Here is an 18,814-nt window from a genome sequence, read left to right as displayed (position 1 = left end):
GAATTTGCATTTAAACGCGACGTCAAGGTCATGGGGGTTAGCTTTTAGTGTTTCGGTATAGTAAGTATAGCATTCAAGTTGGAAGTAAATCTATTACTTTTCAAAACTAACAATATGCCAGACTCAGGGATAAAGAGCATTTTTTGTGACAACCAACTGTAACTACATAGTTATCAAAGCAACTAGATTTGCGTAATGAAAGCTACTGACGGTCTTGAGTTAACCATCAGGGATTACGATAACTTATGCTACTACAAACGGAGTAAGTGTCGGCGAAAAGTCCTTTGAATGCTTGGTATTATTGAGAATACTTGTTATGCAACCAGTAAGTGAATTTAAAATGGTGCTTAAGCTAATTCACAAAAAATGCCTAATCCTTAGCCAGAATATGTGGTTAAGTACTTGATGTGATTTGCAGCGTAGTCAGGAGCCCTTGTGAGACTAGATAATATCCCACTCTAATCCCTGAGCTCCCAAATGTGGGGAAACGGCACAAAACCCCAAAGTTTACTATAGCGGCTTTCCCAAAATGGGTCAAATTTTCCCCTACATTGGGGGCTTAGGTCCTTGCTTTTAGTTCCATTCTCAAGTTTCGTAAATTTGTAATCGGAAGAGTAATCAAAGTATTGCATTTTCGCTGGTGTTAGTTCGTGAAGAAAACCTTAATACCAACTTGTAAAATCGTCTCAGGACACCTGCTTAACCACCAATACATAACTGCATCCCTTTTGCTCAATCACAGAAACTATGGTGTGTTTATGCCATTTCACATCACTAGCTCGCTTGCTTATTTATAAAATTCAACTTTTGTTCTTTTACTTCGGAAAATCGATATTTAAGGGTTGATTATCAAGATCAAACCTGTTATTACACTTCTAGTAGTTTTTGCTGTTAATCTTCTGTAACTAGGTATCGTTTTCTGATTGGTTGACAGGCAACTCACGATCAGTCATTCGGGTACAACGTAGGACAAGGCACATATGGGCATCGGTTCAAGTTACCATACCTCAAATATGATGACATGTCGATATTTAGATTTCCTCAAACACATTTCAGAGCAAAAACGACTCCAGTTAACTAGACTCCACACTATGTATGTGTTTCAGGTTATCTCCACATTTTGGAAGGTATGTCGTCCTCAGGAAAAACTGTGGAGCTAGTCAAAACTACCCTTCTCGGGAAAGTTTCTGTACGTACTTTGTATGGTCATTTTTCCGTGGACTATTGTAAAAGTGTATTTCATAGACTTCAATTTCTGTTTTATCGTACATGTATTCACAAGACCATATCACAGTTACTAGTACAATCTCCTTTTATAACTCGTTGCTATCCTTTCTCTTCTCTGTAACGGCCTATTTAACAATTATCCATTGGGTTATGTTGTGGAATTACGTTTAGAAACAGGGAGAACGATCGTAGTTATTGAGTTAATGTTCAGTTGCAGTAAATAGTTTATCTACTGATTCCTGTTCATCGATTTCTCAGTTTCAGTCTATCACTACTTTGTGTATTTGCCCAAACCTAACAGGAATTTTGCTAAAATTTCAGAGCACACTTTTATTACAGTAAATCAAGCTCTGTCAATTCTATCGGGACAAAAAAGGTTCCACTTCTATATTTGTTTTTTTTTTAGTATGGACAGACATTGATGACATATGATTTGACGCGACTGTTTCAACCTCCAAGCCACAACGCGAATAAAAAGATGAGAAGAAGAGGACCGTAAATAGTGTCCATTTCAGTGGAAAATAGAATTTGAAAAGTGAAGTTTAGTATCAGTGAATGAAACTGTAGCATAAAAGGTCTGGAATGACATGTTACTCAGGCTTTTGGATTGAAGAAATAGTAAATGCTATCATATCACTTTAATAGATTTAAAGTCATGTTACCTGACGTCTGCAATGATAGTGATTATTCCATGAATATCAATAACAATTTGCATTTATGTACATTAGGTATTACAAGCTGTTATTTAAGAAACTTCTGACTCTTCAAAACCGTCTTGTAACTCCAAAAACGTTTCCAACTGTTATAGAACAGAGTAGTTTGTAGTTTCTCTAACATCAACCATTTCCAAACTACCTGAACGGAACATTGAAATAGAACCTCCACTCTAATTGAAGTTCAAAAAGCTATAGCTACTCTTCATTGTTGTTGGAATTATGAGGGCGGTTATCACTTCCCGGTTGCCCACATCGTGGAGGGGTTCTTCTGAAGGTACCTGAAAAGGAAATTGGATTAAAGGTGGTCTTAGAGACCTGAGGGTGTGGCCGCACTGCCCAAGGGACAACTGCTTGAGGTCGGTCACACGCGACCTTTTTGTGGGTAATTTTCGTGTTAGCTCCGTACTTGCTGAGAGCTTACCACTGGAGACGGATATCTGTAGGATAAGGCGAGGTGTGCTTTTTTAGGGTCAACCTTTTCTAACCCCACCCCTCCTTGTGGGAAGGCAGCACCGCTGTCATGCTGGTTGTCTGAAGGAAACACCTTACTGCTGCCACACCTCTTTACAGTCAGCAGTACGACTTCGCCTTCGGACCTTGGGTTTACCGCTCTTCAACCGACCTGTCTGGCATGGCACGGCCTTGAGAAATGGTTGTTCCAGCCAGTATAGCTCGATTGGTTCGTCACGATAGGCAAGCCCGACCACCACGTCAAGGTAACAACAACGGTCGGGTATAGCTAATCTGAAACGAGGAAGAGCAGCTGGTCCAGTTGAATTAACTCCGGAAGTCTTTAAGGATAGTGGTCCAGTTTTAGCGATTAGGTTGACCAATATTTTATCTAAAATCTGGGAAATAGACGTAATCCCATCCGACTGGTCGTAATCATTGATTGTCCCAATACATACGAAAGGATCTAAATCATCTTGTGATGACCATAGAGGGATTAGTTTGTCCAATACAACGTCTAAAATACCAATATTTATGTGTTCAAATAAATAAATAAAATACTAGCCTCAATAATTGTCGGACGTCTAACGAATCTTCGTGAACTGAAAATACGAAAAATCAGGCTGACTTCAGGCCTGGTCGTGGGTGCATCGACCACATATTTACCAGTTTTCGGGTTTTAAAACACAGGCATGCTTATCGATGTCCGACAATGATAGTTTTTCTTAACTTAATAGCAGCTTTTGACTCCGTAAACCGAGAAGTTCTGTGGAAGTGTCTCATTGAAAGGTGTACCTCAGAAGTACATAAACCTTGGGAAGGCTGTTTGCTCGAACACTACCAGTCGGGTCAGAGCTTATGGCGAACTGTCATCTGATTTTGCAACCCCAAATGGTGTCCGTAAAGTTTGTCCACTATTTCCATTTTCGTTTAACTTCATCATAGACTTACTACTGGCAATAACGTGGTCGTCTGGATTTTCGTGAATTGATCTCCTACCAGGATGTCCACTTATTGACTTAGGACGCACAGATGACATAATCCTGTTTAACGAAGACGCTGATAAAGTGCAGGGTCTTTGGTAGCACTGAGTAACAATGTCCAGATGTTTGGGATGCGTTTCTCCCACTCTAACTACAAGTTGTTGCTTCAGGACTGGCCTGCGTAAGCATCCGAACTAAAGATAGGGATTGAAGTAGTTAAACGCGTCTATAGCTTCACTTATCTTGGAAGTCTGATCAACCCTAATGGGTTGGTGTCTGACGAAATCTCTGTACGGATCCAGAAAGCCCGTTTGGCTTTTGCCAACTTACGTCACCTATGGCGAAGGCGAGATATCCGTCTATCAATTAAGAGACGAGTATATTGTGTGGCAGTTCGTTCTGTTTTACTTTACAGATGCGAAAGGTGGCCATTAAGAGTAGGAGATACTCGTAAGTTACTAGTATTTGATCACAGATGTCTTAGAAATATCGCTCACATCTACCTGGATCACCTGGTAAATAATGGTGAGGTTAGACGCAGGGTATCAGGGAATGGTGGTAGATCAGTTGATGAGGTTGTAAATCTTCATTGACTGATATGGTTGGGCCACGTGTTGCGTATGCCCAACCACCCTCTTGCACGTTGCACAATGCTGACTAGTGCTGGAGATGGTTGGAAAAAAGTTAGGGACGACCAAACCAAAACGTGGCATCGGTGCTTAAAGTTACTAAGTCCTGGTCTTAGCCATGTTGGTAGGTGCAGACTACTTGGTTGGGGTCCGCATGACTACCGTAGCCGGCGGTTGGAGACTAGGTGAAATGGCTCAGAATCGACCACAATGGCGTAGGTGTAAACACTTCGTATTGCTTTAAACCGTGGGACTGAAATTACTTTATTTGTTTCCTTCTACGAACAAATTTCTTATTCCATGTATCATATACGTATATGCAACCTTTTATCTTAATAATTCATATGTTTAATATTTCTACCGACACATCTCTTTTAAGACTGTATTCGAAGCTCCCTGACTACTTGACGTTTTCCAATCTATAAAAATAAACTTGAGATAGCTTTGGAGCTTTTGTGTTAGTTTTATTCGACCAGTTAGATTGTAAACACGAATGTTCTCAATGCATCCATTTTAGGATGTCGATTAGAATTAATCAAACCCTTGAAGTAAAAACATCATAATTCATACGATTTCGATCTTGATTTCCCCCACTGTTCTTTTGGCAAGTTATATTTTTAAATATTTTTAGAACGAACAAATTTTAATATTCATCGTATAATCGGTACACAATAATGTCTCGTTGCAGTCAGTTACAATAATGTCAGATGTTGATGCATATCCAAGGTTTGCAGGTCGTGCACTAAGGAATGATTTGTCGGATAAACTACTTAGTCCATCTAAACAGGTAACAAGATGGAAAAAATTTGAGAAACAATTCATGTAGGTGAGGTTCCGCCCGAATGTAATCACAAATTCCTCTGATCATCTAGCTGACAAAGTGTCCTGGAATTTTACTGAATCTGGTCTCGATGAATTGACTAATGTAACATCATCTTTTGGTAATTCGGACTCCATTTCCATATTTCAAAATCGTTACCCACCAGATAATGCGCCTACACAAAGTCACTTTGATTCTAAACAAACATTTCATGATGTGTCTGAGACGATGGAAAATAATGTCAATAAAATGTGTGATCTTTCTGTGAATACTGAATATCCCCTTAAAGGCAGCTGCCAAAGTGTTTCATTCCTCAAAACTACAGATCACCTCCCTCAGCAGCCGTTATCATCATGTGGTCATGTATATAGTCCCAAAAACTGTCCTTCATATGAGAAAAGTTCAAGTGACCAAGATCCCAGAGAACTACCCAGCTATCCTTTTACGCATTCCGAAAGTCTGTCTTTGTCAAGTTTGACAGATTTAAGTTGTCTGGATCCAGATACAACTTCTTTTTGCGATACAGGCGATGCGACTATAAATTTTTCACAACCAGTCTTCAATACAACGAAAGCCTTAGAACGGGAGATTAAATCCCTGTCTAAGAAAGTCAACAGTGCTTCCAAAGAGGTAAGTTTCTTGTTTTATGCTCTAGTTAATTGTATTGTTACTGTATAAAGTAGCCTGCTGGTCTTATGAAATTAGATAAGTATAATAGTTTCGGTCAATTAGAATGTTACTTAATTTATACCGTTAAAATGGTAACAAAATGATTCACCCTGCCTATTTCTGATTCATATGTACCTTTAGAATAGCTCTTCTATATTAGTATGACTAATATTAATCAGGCTTGAATAACTCCAAAGGAATTATCCATCTGTAACTTATATCTCAATGATTGTTTTTTTTCATTCCAGATGTTCTTTGATTGACACAGTGTTCAGAAATCCCATGATAAGTATTAAGACAAGTTTAATGTATTCTTCTAAAAATTGTGTGAAAACTGTCAAATACTTCATGTGCTTTGTATGTGACAGATTCAAAACTAAAACAGTGACTAAGTTTTAGTGCAAATATCTGTTGGTGTTTGCCTAATTACGGGAATTACAAACCCAAAGAAATATTTCCTTGTCCTTCAATATTCTATGAATACTACATACCTTATTCTAATATTCACTAGTAAAAAAATTCCAACCGGAATAAAGTTTCAAGCGATTATGATCGGTCCTTTATGATTCCCTACTTTTGAAGCATCGATAGCCAACAATGAGATTGTCAACTGAACAATGTTAGGACGAAATGGGAGGTTATTGGACAAAATTAGACCAGTTGTAACTGTTTTAACACGTCCCTTTACCATGGTTTAAGGTTGAAAGTAACACACAGTAAGTATGCTATTGAGGATACCAGAAGTAGTAGTCGAACTGAGACTTGACACTAATCTACATTTTTTGGCAATCTGGTTGGGTTTTCTAATCATGTACCCTCTTCATTTTCCTATATTAAAAGCTTAATTTTTGGTTACTGTTTACCTCCTTTTTTGAAGATAATTTCGCGTTGACTATTGGCTTATTTATTTATTTATTATCATTATTATTGCCCAGAAAGACAGCTCGGTATAATAGGGTACCAAGCATGTGTTCTATACAAAACGAAATGTGTTGTGAAGAGATAAAAGGGTGATAAATCATGCTAAAAAATAAGTGAATTGAAATAATAATATATATTTAAAAAGTACAACCAGAGTTTAAAGATAATCAAGATAGATTTCCTTTAGCGTTAGGATATGCATTTTACCGTTTATGAAGATATACTATAGAAAGTCATAGCATAATCCCCACTGAAATCTATAGTTCTTAGGATCCGACCCAAAACTTCTTAGTGGGTGCTTATTAAAGAAACTGTCCCATTCCAGCTTACCATATCGTAATCTGAACATCTCTACTTTTCTACTCATTCTAAAAGTTGACAAGTAATATACACTATGGAATGACATATGTAAAGTATGGGCAATCAACGAAAGCTGGTATTATAAGATGATATCACCTACAGAGTTGTCATGTCCAATGTACCTGAACAGGTGTTTCAGGACCTCAATATTATTTACACAATTTGCCCACCAGATCTAACCCATCTTATATACTGTAGTACGGCTTGGTGTACATAATCTTCTCTGCCTCTTGAAATCCTCCTACACACCTGAGTGTTTATAGTTCTTCCCACTCGTTACCTTCGCACACTGAAATTGTTCCTTAAATGTTTGGTGAATATCGAAAAAACTTGACACTTGACCAGTCATATACATCATTTCTAAAATCCAGACCAAATGAGTGATAAAACGGTATTTATTAACAGACGTCCACTTTTTCACTATCATCTTTATAAAACGTTACTGAGTGGAGGACATCATGTTTGGGCAATAATTTGTCCTCCTTCCTCCCGGAGACATCAAAACATATTAGGAATTATGAAACTGTTTCAATATTAATTCACTGATAACACACTAGCGTAATAGTTTGTAGGTTCAACAATTTAATTTTGTCTACTAAACTTCATCGTGATGCTAACCTTTGAATAAAAAACAGTACAGTGTATTTTTCTCTACCATTAAGCATCCCACCGACGAAATACGCTTAGAAGCGGAACGTATTGTAAATGAAGCTTGCAATACTCTTCCCGCTGGAGATAACTCTATCAATCCTTTAATTCTCAATCCAAGAATCACTGTTAATATACCTGAAAATGTATCTATGTATGAAAATCTTATAGATTTGACAGTGGATGAGTCGGAAATAATACGTTTGGAGCGTCAACGAATTGCAGCCCAGCGTAAACGATTGATTGAAGCGAATAGGAAACAAAATATCAAAGTTGTAAGTTTTATATTTTTGCCTCACTATTTTCCGGAATAAGGCCAGTTTTAGCGTGTTTCGTATTGATAATATTGTTGTTAATGTGTGTAAGCTATTCAGCTCTAAGGGTGGTGGTTAGTCTTGAACTGAGTCTCTTACTAATGACAACCTCTCATGACTTTGCTGGAATAAAAATCTAACCCGCCAAAGTTAATTAAAGAATCATAATTTATTTCAGTCAGTAACAACGTAGAACTTCGTACGTACGTACATCAGTTCGAGTCGCCATACCACATTAGCACAGAGATGGAGTTGTCGATTCAAATCCCGTAGTGGTAGAGGTAGTAAGAGTATAGGCAGTAATCGGAAAGATTAGGGGTTGAAGATGTTATTCGAGGAGTATAATCCAGTGAAATAAATTTGGTAAGAGGAAAAAGGGACATAAAGAATTCAGAAGATTAGAATCTCGAAGAACACAAAGAGTGTATGCACCTGCGCCATTGCAAACGATTTCGAGCCATGTCATTCAGAGTTTCTAACCATCGGTTGCTATCATCTCGCGGATCCCAACCAGGTAGTCTACACCTACCGACATGACTCAGTCCACTTGTCAGTGACTTCATGGGTTTGTGCCATGTTTTGGTCTGGCCGCTCCTAGCTTTCTTCCAACCTACTCCTATACCATTGAACATCGCACGTCGAGGCAGTCGGTCGTTGGGCATACGTAACACGTGTCCCAGCCATCTCAACTGATGAAGTTTCACCACTTCATCAATCGATTCGCCATCCTTACCTAGTACCCGTCTCCTAACTACTGCGTTACTTACTCGATGGTCCCAGGATATACGAGCAATTATTTGAAGACACCTATGATCAAATACTAGTAACCTAAGTATATCCTCTACTTTGACCGGCCATGTTTCACTGTTATAAGGTAGGACGGAACGAACTGCTACGCAGTAAACACGTCCTTTGGTTGATAGATGGATATCTCGCCTATGCCGTAAATGACGCAAGTTCGCAAAAGCTAGTCGAGCCTTCTGTATCCGTGCTGAGATTTCGTCACACACCAGACCACAAGGGCTGATGAGACTTCCAAGATAAGTGAAGCGGTCGACACACTCAACTACTTCACTCCCTATCACTAGTTCGGGTGTCGATGCAACCCAATCCTGAAGCAATATTTTGCATTTCGAGGGAGAGAATCGCATCCCGAACATGCTTGTATTGTTACTTATAGTGGTCAGAAGACTGCACTTTGGTCAGCATCTTCACCAAATAGAACTATGTCATCAGCATATTCTAAGTCAACAAGTGAACCTCCTGGTAGAAGTTCAACCCCTGGAAATCTAGACGAGGAAAATGTTATCTCTAAAAGTACGTCAATGACAAAGTTGAACAAGAATGGAGAGAGTGGACAGCCCTGATGAACACCACTTGAGGTAATCAATTCTGATGACAGTTCGCCATAAGCTCTCACTCTACCAGTTGTGTTCGAGTAGAGAGCCTTTATAAGGTTAATGTACTTCTTTGGTACTCCTTTCAGTGACAAACACTGCCATAGAACCTCACGATCAACAGAGTCGAATGCCGCCTTAAGGTCGAGAAATACTACCATTGTGGGGCGTCTGAACGTGTGTCTGTGTTCTATAACCTGACGTAGTGTGAATGTCTGATCTATACAACCACGTCCAGGTCGAAAACCAGCCTGGTTTTCTCTAGTCTGCTCTTCACGTGCTTTGGTTAGGCGTCGAAGTATTATTGAAGCGAATATTTTAGACACTATATTAGTCAAACTGATTCCTCTGTGATTGTCACAAGAGGACTTTTGTCCTTTCTTATAGACTGGCACAATCAGTGATTGAGACCAGTCAGATGGGATTACGTCCAGTTCCCAAATTCTACCTAAGACCTCAGTTAATCTCACTGCTAATACTGAACCACCATCCTTAAAAATCTCAGGAGTAAACCTGTCAGGGCCTGCTGCTCTCCCTCGTTTCAGATTTCCTATGGCTTTTTCAACTTCGTAAAGAGACGGAGGATCTACATTAACTTGCCATTCAGGTTGACTGGAGATCGTGGGAAACCGAATTGTGGCTGAAGGCCAGTTGAACTGACCCCTGAAGTGTTCTGCCCATCGATCCAATCTCCTGGATTGAGAATGTATAATATGTCCATCTTTCTCTGAGAGTGTTTCGCTAACAGTCGGTTTCCTAATACCGGTTTCCTTAACAAGTTTGAACAGTTGTCTGATGTTACCTTTTGCCGCTGCCTTTTCTATCTTTCTTGCTTTCGCCACCCACCACTGTTCACGATCGTTGCACAGGCTCCTTGTCAGCTTGCGCATAAGCTGACTCCGCTCTTCGTTATGTTCAGAGACAGATGGAATAAGTTTTCGAGCATCTATCAGTGCAGTAGATGCTGCTGAGATCCAGTGTTTCTCCCCAACCTTGTGGTTTACTGTACTAGCAGATATCACTGCTGTTTTCACAGCTTTTCGGATATCATTCCATACTGCCTCGGGGTGGGCATCACCTACATGGCTGCCTAACTGTTTTCCTAGTTGTTCCTGAAATATACTCTTAGCTTGACTATCATTAAGTAGGCCCCTAAGAGGTTTCCTTGCAGCGTCTTTCTTATGTCCAGTAATACTCAGGCAAATACGCGCTCGTACTAGAGCATGATCTGAATCTAAGCATGTGCTCCAGAATGAGCGACAGTCTTCTAACGAGTCACTCCATCGGTGGCTGATAGCGATGTGATCTATTTGGGTCCAACGTTGGGACGAATTAAAAGGTTGCCATGTCAAAATATGTTTTTCCTTATGCTTAAAGTTAGTATTTGCTAGAAAGAGACGGTTATCTGAGCATAGCTGCAACAGACGGTCGCCATTATCTGTTCTTTGAGCCACGATGCTATAAGATCCACTTAGGTGTCTTTCCCTATCGCTTAGTTTACCTACTTGAGCATTAAAGTCACCGGCCACTATTACTACATCCGAACGCCTAGCTTTTCGGAGAAGATCGGAGAGCTTTCTGCAAAACTCATCTTTTGCACCATCTGAGCTGCAGTCAGTGGGAGAATAGGCAGAGACGACGAAGAGGCAACGACTAGTGTCTCTGTCTTTCTGAGTCCTTACTATTCCGTTTAGTAGGACAGCGCACAAACAACTGTGTACTGGAATTCAATCTAAGAGAGCTAGTTCTGCCCTAGGACTCAACGCTATACCTACGTCGGTATAGGGCTTCCAGATACACGGAGCGTGAATCGAGTTGGTTCTTTATTTTGACATGGTGAGGTCAAATGGATGACGCTGCTCGGATCCTGTATGCGCGTTTCGGAGACGCAGCACACATCGATTGCGCGAGATTCTAAAGTCCTAGCCGAGGAAGCCTGTTGTCCTATTTGGCACAGTGTTCGGACGTTAAAAGCTCCTACGTGTCGTTTAGAGCGTCGTTCCAGGAGATCGGGAATAACGTTCCGCGTACTCGAATCGTTTGCCCTAGCGGTGCGAGGTGATAAAGGGACGTGAGAAGGGTTAGTCATGGAAATAAGAGAGGTATTAGGAGGTGTAGGAAGGATTTGAATGTGACCAACTTGGTCTCTTGTGCTGTTACGGATATGAGGGCTGGTGTCACTTCCCGGCTGCCCACACCATGGAAGGGTATTCCTTGAGGAACCTGAAAATGAAGGTGGATTAATGTTGGTTTTAACGACCTGGAAGCGTGAACCCAGAGCCCAAGGGACAACTGCTTAAGGCCGGTAGCGCACGGCCTTTTCGTGGGGTTTTTTAATGTGTTAGCTCCGTTCTTCAAAGGGCCTTACCGCCGGAGACGGAAATCTGTGAGGTAAGGTGAGGTGTGACATTTTAGGGTCAACTTTTTCTAAACCCTTCCTTCCTTGCGAAAAGGCAACATCGCTGCAGATGCTGGTTGTCCGAGGGAAACACCTTACTGCTGTCATACCCCTCTACAGTCAGCAGTACAACTTTGCCCTCAGACCTTGAGTTGCTGCTTTTAGTCTTACCGTTCTCCAATCGACCTGCTTGGCATGGTAGAACCTACAGGATCATATATTCCAGCCAATATAGTTCGGTTGGGTCATCACGATAGGCAAGCCCGACCACCACGTCAAGGTAGCAGCTACGGTCGGGAATTTAGTTTAAGTTAGACGATATCATTTGTGTAGGTGGACGGTTACAATTTCCCTCCCTACATTTTGATAGTAAGTACTCGATTGTTTCCTACCAGGCACTTTGTTTACAGACTTGATTGTGACCCACTTCCACGTAGATAAAGCACATGTCAGGATCATGCACTTGCTTAGTAGTCTTTGCAAAGAAATACGGATTATTATAGGTCTCGTATCCTTTTTTGACTCATAAATGTCGGTTCTTGTAGTCATGCACTTACCTTATCTTGATCATTTAGCGATAGTCCATGTGACGCAAAATCTTCAGGATTAATTTACTCCTAACGTATCTATTGGTTTCGAATAGATAGCTCATATGTAATTACCACTATCCTATTGCTTACGAACCTTTTGAATCCTTTGGTTGTATCTCTTACAATCACGCATGATTAGCGAGTTTGTTCAATAGATAAAAGAGAAAACATGAGTATTTAGCTGTTCTCCAAGTAAAATTTAAGTGACTAATTGTGCAAAGAGACTTAACCTAGTGTTTTAGTCCTTATCAATGACGTTATTGCAACGACAAATCAGTCACCAAGGCCCATTATCAGACAGGCAAACTACGAAATCAACAGACAATCAAAGATTTTGTAGATGAAGATTACAACCGAAGGGATTATCCGGAATATACGAAGTTTTTGTTTGATTGTAGAATGAGATAGTTAGACATCGATGATTACCAACTGCGGAAGTAGTGGATGTTTTGGAAAGAAATGTCAACTCCGAGCCATAGGAACGAATCAATAAATAATATCCCAGTTAAAAACCCGCCACTTAGACGCAATGTGATCTCGGACTAACCATTCTTTATTTGACTAACAATCACAAAATTGTACCTTTTTCATAAACATGACTAATTTTTCCATTGTTTTATTTTGTGTTCCTTCTACTGGTCGCTAATAAACATTTCCATTTCACATTTTCGTATCAGTTGTACTAATTCGTGTTTTTAAAACAGGTATAATTTGTCGGCTGTTCATAGTTTGCCCGTGTTGACTATAACTACATCAAGCCTCTGCGTACAATAGTTTAGGAATGTGTTTAGAAAATCCATCTGTAAGCACATTAGATCCGATAAAACTGTTTGGTGAGGTACAGACCACCTGGTTGATGTCTGTGCGATAATCCTAATCGATGGTTGGAAAAAATTTTCAGCCACTATGGTAACAATTTATTTTATAGAGATAGACACATTCATTCTTTAGCTTCCGACAGATTCTTGTTTTTAATGTTATTTCATAATTTTTTATCTTCAAAATCGTCCTCTGTTTTTTTAAATCATATTCAGTTAGACTATAATTTATGGACGACCCAATCAGGTTGAGGATAACAGGTCTTGGATTTTGGCGTGAAATTCATTCATCCACTTGGCTTAATAGCGTTTTGACATTTTAGTTGTCATTTCGTGATGCAAACCCTAAATCGAATTCCTAACACTCATTATCAACTGTAATTCATAATCCTGATTCTTCACACTGGTTTATAACACTCATTTAGCCCTATCAAGTAGGTGGACATTCCCAAGGTCACTTTAGCATCGCTCAAAGGTCGTCCATAAATTATGGTTTCAGCTTTCGCTTTTTGTGGCCTGCTGTATTGTGACATTTTGGAACAATGTTATAGTTTTTGCAAATGTTGCACTGATTATGACTAACTTAACTAAACTACCCAATGAAATAGCTAAGTGCTTATATTTTCTATTTCTTAACTAAATTCCCCTCCCCACATCCAATGACTCAAATGTTAGTATTTTTATCATCGTCAAATCACCCTTTCCTGACTGTATGTTTGTCAACTATAAGTAGGTAAATGTAGGTAGTGTAACCGATTTTGTAACGCTTCTCTACTAATTAATGCTATGTTAGCCAGTCAGTCAGGCATCCTTGTATGTATAACACTAGATTTTCGGAAATATATTAGTTATTAGCATCTCCCTGGTAAATAAAAAAACATGACACCCAAGTTATTTGAAAAAATTATCACTTTTTTAAATGGAATATTTATGTATGTAACTTACTTAAGCTTCCGGTCATTTGGATTCTCCTCAGTTTCGTTCAACAGGATTACGATAAAACGCAGAGAATTGTGTTTAACTTCTGTTAGCGGGACATTGACTGGATCAAAGCATGCTCAATGCACGATTGCTTTGCTGCACGCTGATTGGCTAATTCTTATCTAATCAGCGTTAGTCAGTACTTAGTGAACACTAGAAATCTCATATGAAAAACTATAAATATACTAACGTTTTCCCTATTGTGCTTACTTACTTCCATCTAACCTTGTTATTTGGAATATAATCTCTTTTCATGTTCAACCGTGTTCTGATTTGGGGCTTGTCGAGTGAATCGGTGTCCGAGATTACTAAGCAATAGGAATAGGTGGGTTATAACCGTAAGAGAGAATTATAACAACTTCAAATATTTCAAGTTATAAACTAGATTTTTACTAGGCTATCCTCTTGAATCATAGCAGTTCTATTTAGTTTCGGGAGAATTTAGTGTGGGTTTTTGTACATGGTGGTTACTCTGACCACACAGTTGCCAAAACTTCATCAGATGAAGTGACTTTCGAACCAGCTACCTAATGCTTGATCGTTGTATAATATAATCATTAGTTCATCATCTCGCATTTCTCCATTTTCAACACGTCCTGATGATGGCTGTATATGAAACAGTTTCTGAAATTAATGAAATATTTTTTACCAGGAGAAAGAATACTTTACTGGTGACCCTCAGCGTCCTCGAAATAACCTTAAAAGAGCACGCCTATTTCTAGCCAATCAGAGCGGAGGTGTTATAAGCGAATAATTTATTAAATAAAATCCTAGAAAGGGTTGGAATTAGAATCTGAGGTTAAGAGTTAAGATTACAGCTTAAGGTTAGGAGTTGGGGCTTAGATTAGGACCTATGAGTAATCATAGAAAACAATAGAATCATGTGTAACCACATGGATAAATACTTATGAAGCTAATTCTTTGATTGTAAGTACAAATAACCTTTAATTTACGGCGGAAAATTCATAATTTTAGATCATAGTGATTAGTTGTCCCATATTTGTGAATTCTAAGTGCTTTAGTAATTCAGCATTAATGGGTTTTACTCAGGTTTGTATACATACATTGCGTTTTGGATTTCGGGCAAAAATCCAATAATTGTTGTCTCAAATCTGATTGGTTTATCACGTTCCTACATTAATTTTATACACCTACTTCCTTTGCGTTTTGAATGTCATCAATCTTGAACAATTAATAATCTTAAATTGTAAATATAACTGAATTTATGTATGTCGATTATTTTGGGTTCCAACGAGGTAGTTTGAGTTCGTTGTATTTGACACAAGATCGGAGGATAATCCTGAGGTCTTGAATATATTACACTGCTGCAGTGTCCTAAACCGGAACAAATCAGTTTATAAGCCATCATTGTATTGTAAATGTTATCTTTAAATATGATCTCATCTATATTATTATGTACATTTTTTGAAGTAGTGTCTCCAGGGTTTGCACACTTCTCATTTTACTACTCCAAAGTTTCATCAAAATGAAGATGTTTTTGGCTTTTTATTATTATTACCTTCACTCTTATCGTGGTAGTAATAATAACGATATAATTATCATTACTACTTTTTAGGATGAACCTGAACCAGATTTATTGGAATTTTTCGATCCAAACCGTCATGTCTATCAGTCAGTCAATTTACAATCGAAAGGTATACGAAGTTTGCTGCCTACCTTGCATTGTGCTTCTGATGATTTGGTCGATGTGTTCCAACATAAAATTGCATATGATTACTCTTTTTGGCTATGCGATACTTGAAATGGCTAATTGTTTGTGATTATCGGTCTCTTTTTGTTTAAGGAGGAAGGGTGGTTAATAATTGGCATCATACCCCTGATTGTACAGTATTTCTTTAAATTTTTTTTACACGTATTGAAATAAAATAAAGTACGGGAATGAAATAATTGTGAGAATCCATAGAAATACGTGATAAAATGATGTTTCAGTGTAATGTTTTTTAGTGTTATGAGTTGTTTTGGTTTTGTGTACATCTTAACTTCTATGCCTAATCATGAACTATATCAGTCAGAACTATATATGAAACATTGAACAGTCTATTAAAATCATAAAATCAATACGCTTTCCGTACGTTCTCGCATTTACTATTGTAAATCAATCATTCGTATTCGCTGTTTTGTGATGTGCTCAAACGCATCAGGACCCAAGACAATTCGATAATATGTTAATTTTTACGTTATGGGATACTAGGTTCATGCATAGGAGACAGACACATCCACTCCTTCAGTCATAAGTTTTAACAAACAATCCAGAGGAATAACTAAACAAACTTATCTTCCTAAAATTATAGTATATGGAATTTAGAATCGTTAACAAAGTAGATTTCTAAATACTGCGTTAACTAATATGCAGTATTAAACCAAACAATCTTATACTAGTGAATTGTACATTAATATCTCCCAGGACAAAGATGACGTCACTTCAATGTGCAAACAAGTGTGTTTATTACCTGTGTTTGGTAACGTATACTGTGTCCGAAGTTTCGGTTATGTTGGCTATTACCATTTCTAGTTTGCCAATTTTCCTTCGTGTCCACGGATCATGTCTCATTTCTATGTATACTGAATTTCCCTTCACGTTTGTCTTCTTTGAATATCAATGTTTCTTTACACTCTTGTCTTCTGCATGGGGTTCTGTCTTTGGGGATAATTGTTAGAGTTGTATGTGCCCGTCGCCGTATTATGGAGTGGGGAACAGAACCCACTCTTATTCAAATGACCTCGATTGTTCGTCATTAGCAATCACTGTAGTCGCGAATCAAACTAAATTGCAAGATTTAACGTGCTTAAACAGATCAAACCAATTATTTGATCAGAGATTATGCAATGTATAAAGTGATGAGAGATCGATAAGAGTTAGTAAAATGGATTGAGTTCTAATTCATTTCACCATATATTAGGTAAATTAATGATGATACAAAAGTGTGTAAATGATAATATTACTAATATTTCAGCAATATAATCCTAATTTAAATGAATACATAAGGGAGGATTGTATATCTAATAATTGAATCGGGTTATTTCATAACTAATATGACCATCGATTTCTTACTAGTAAAGCAGTATTATTGGCCGTGTAACCAGTACTCATTATAAATGGATTCAGACGTACATCTGGGGATGTGTTTATCCATAAAGTTGTCAATGTTCACTAGCCGCGTGTGGTACCCTGCGCTCTCAGTCACTTTTCCGTTTGTTTAATGACCAAGCACTACATATTAGTGAAATTCTCATTAAAAATATTCAATTTAAGTGACTGAAATTACCTTCAGTTGTCTGTTAGGAACATATCCAGAGTAGCTCGACACGTTATACTGGTTGAAAGGCATGAATATAGTAAATGTTTTAGTGACCCTATATTTGACACCACTTAGATCGGACGAATGATTGCTGTCGAAATATATATATAATCATCGACTTTAATTGCATTGGTAAATAACGGAATTAAATAAGTCATATACGGGAATGGATTTCTGATTACATATATTTCATACAATCGTCGGTCGGAAAGCGGAGCAAAACGAAATGAAGGTGGCGAGTGAACCAACTCGATTAAACCAAGCATGAATTGATATTTCTAGTCGAACATAAATAATTTACAAACAAATAATGAGTTGGGTAAGTAATTAGCACACATAAAAAACAGGATTAATAAGCGAATAATTGACAGGGTAAAAAAGGTGGTTTGAGAAGAACCGATAGATTGATCTGTCCAGAGGCTAGAATAACCCGTGTGGGTTTGAAATAGTGCCAGCCCTTACAAACATTAGGCTATGGAATGAATTCTTTAATGGAAATTACACTGAAGTCCAGTACTCACCCGCTAAATGAACCTGTAAGTGATTGAAAGGGTTAAGTATAATACATTTAATGAATATTAAAAGCATCGTGAATAACTTCAGTTTAAATCTGTGTGCTCTCTCCTTCACACCCACATTAACGAATATCTATATTTTCCGGTACACTGCTCACCCTTAAATTAAAAAAAACTCATCTATAGCATAATCACTAATAATGTTGGGTATAGAAGTTGAAGCTGACTATTTGAGATTCAAATCAGAAATATCTTAAATCTTCAGTAATACATAACTCATTCGGTTACAAAAAAGGCAATAATTCTGATGATATTCTACAAAATAAATGAGCCAATAATTCTTGACTGAATTAATTTCATAGTAGCTTTTATTACTGAATGTTATCAACTAGAGAATCAATGAGATTTGATGGTTTTCAAAGAAGACAACGGTTGATTGATTGACAAGAAACCTATATCAGGTCAGTTGCAGTCTGAACAAGTTATTGATTACGTCTCAGACTGTGAATTTGAGTGAATGGATTTCGAATCATATAGAGAGCATCAATTCCCTCTTTGTTGAGTGTTTTTTACCAATTACCTCCAACCGCCTAACGTCTCAAAGTATTGTATGCGATATCGAGTCATTTAAACTAGTTGCTGTATTACAGTGTGATTGATCGATTCCGATCAGAACTAAAAGACTAGACAAACGAGACATTAATCACTACTCAGTACTCAATCAACAACTCATGGAACCCAAGTTGAATAAAAATAGTGACAGATCTGATATTAAGTGGAATGAAGTGAAGATGGGTAGCTGAATTCTAAAACAGTTGTTTCAATATATTAATATTCGTAATGATAACTGAAGACGTAGTAGATTCATATTCATTGTGAACATGGTGCTTCTGATGATTCCCAAAGAAAGATTAAAACAAATACCGTTTGTGTTTCTTTGTTATCCAATAGTTCACCAGCTAACGTCGTTATGTAATAAGAATTGGTATCAAAATAAAGAACATATTAGTGACCAAGAAGGACTTGATAAACATGACAACTGTTAAAAACGTATTGTA

General features: G+C 38.1%; 1 protein-coding gene across 3 annotated transcripts; it reads left to right on the top strand.

Moving 5' to 3' along the window:
* MS3_00006946 (uncharacterized protein) lies at window positions 1-18,145 on the top strand. Of its 3 annotated transcripts, XM_051215185.1 has the most exons (6): window positions 1-60; window positions 935-1,189; window positions 4,637-4,792; window positions 4,832-5,455; window positions 7,438-7,698; window positions 15,498-16,004. In XM_051215185.1, exons 3-6 carry the CDS (start codon window positions 4,706-4,708, stop codon window positions 15,681-15,683), a joined length of 1,158 nt encoding a protein of 385 aa, XP_051068376.1. In that variant the 5' UTR covers window positions 1-60; window positions 935-1,189; window positions 4,637-4,705; the 3' UTR covers window positions 15,684-16,004. The 3 variants fall into 3 exon arrangements, with proteins under 3 accessions (XP_051068376.1, XP_051068375.1, XP_051068374.1); XM_051215184.1 differs by having other exon boundaries at window positions 4,637-5,455; XM_051215183.1 differs by having other exon boundaries at window positions 1-7,698; window positions 15,498-18,145.
* Window positions 18,146-18,814: the final 669 nt, after the last annotated feature.

Source organism: Schistosoma haematobium, chromosome 2, assembly GCF_000699445.3.
Source record: "Schistosoma haematobium chromosome 2, whole genome shotgun sequence".
Taxonomy (NCBI): Eukaryota; Metazoa; Platyhelminthes; class Trematoda; order Strigeidida; family Schistosomatidae; genus Schistosoma; species Schistosoma haematobium.
This window is presented reverse-complemented; position numbering and strand designations above follow the sequence as displayed.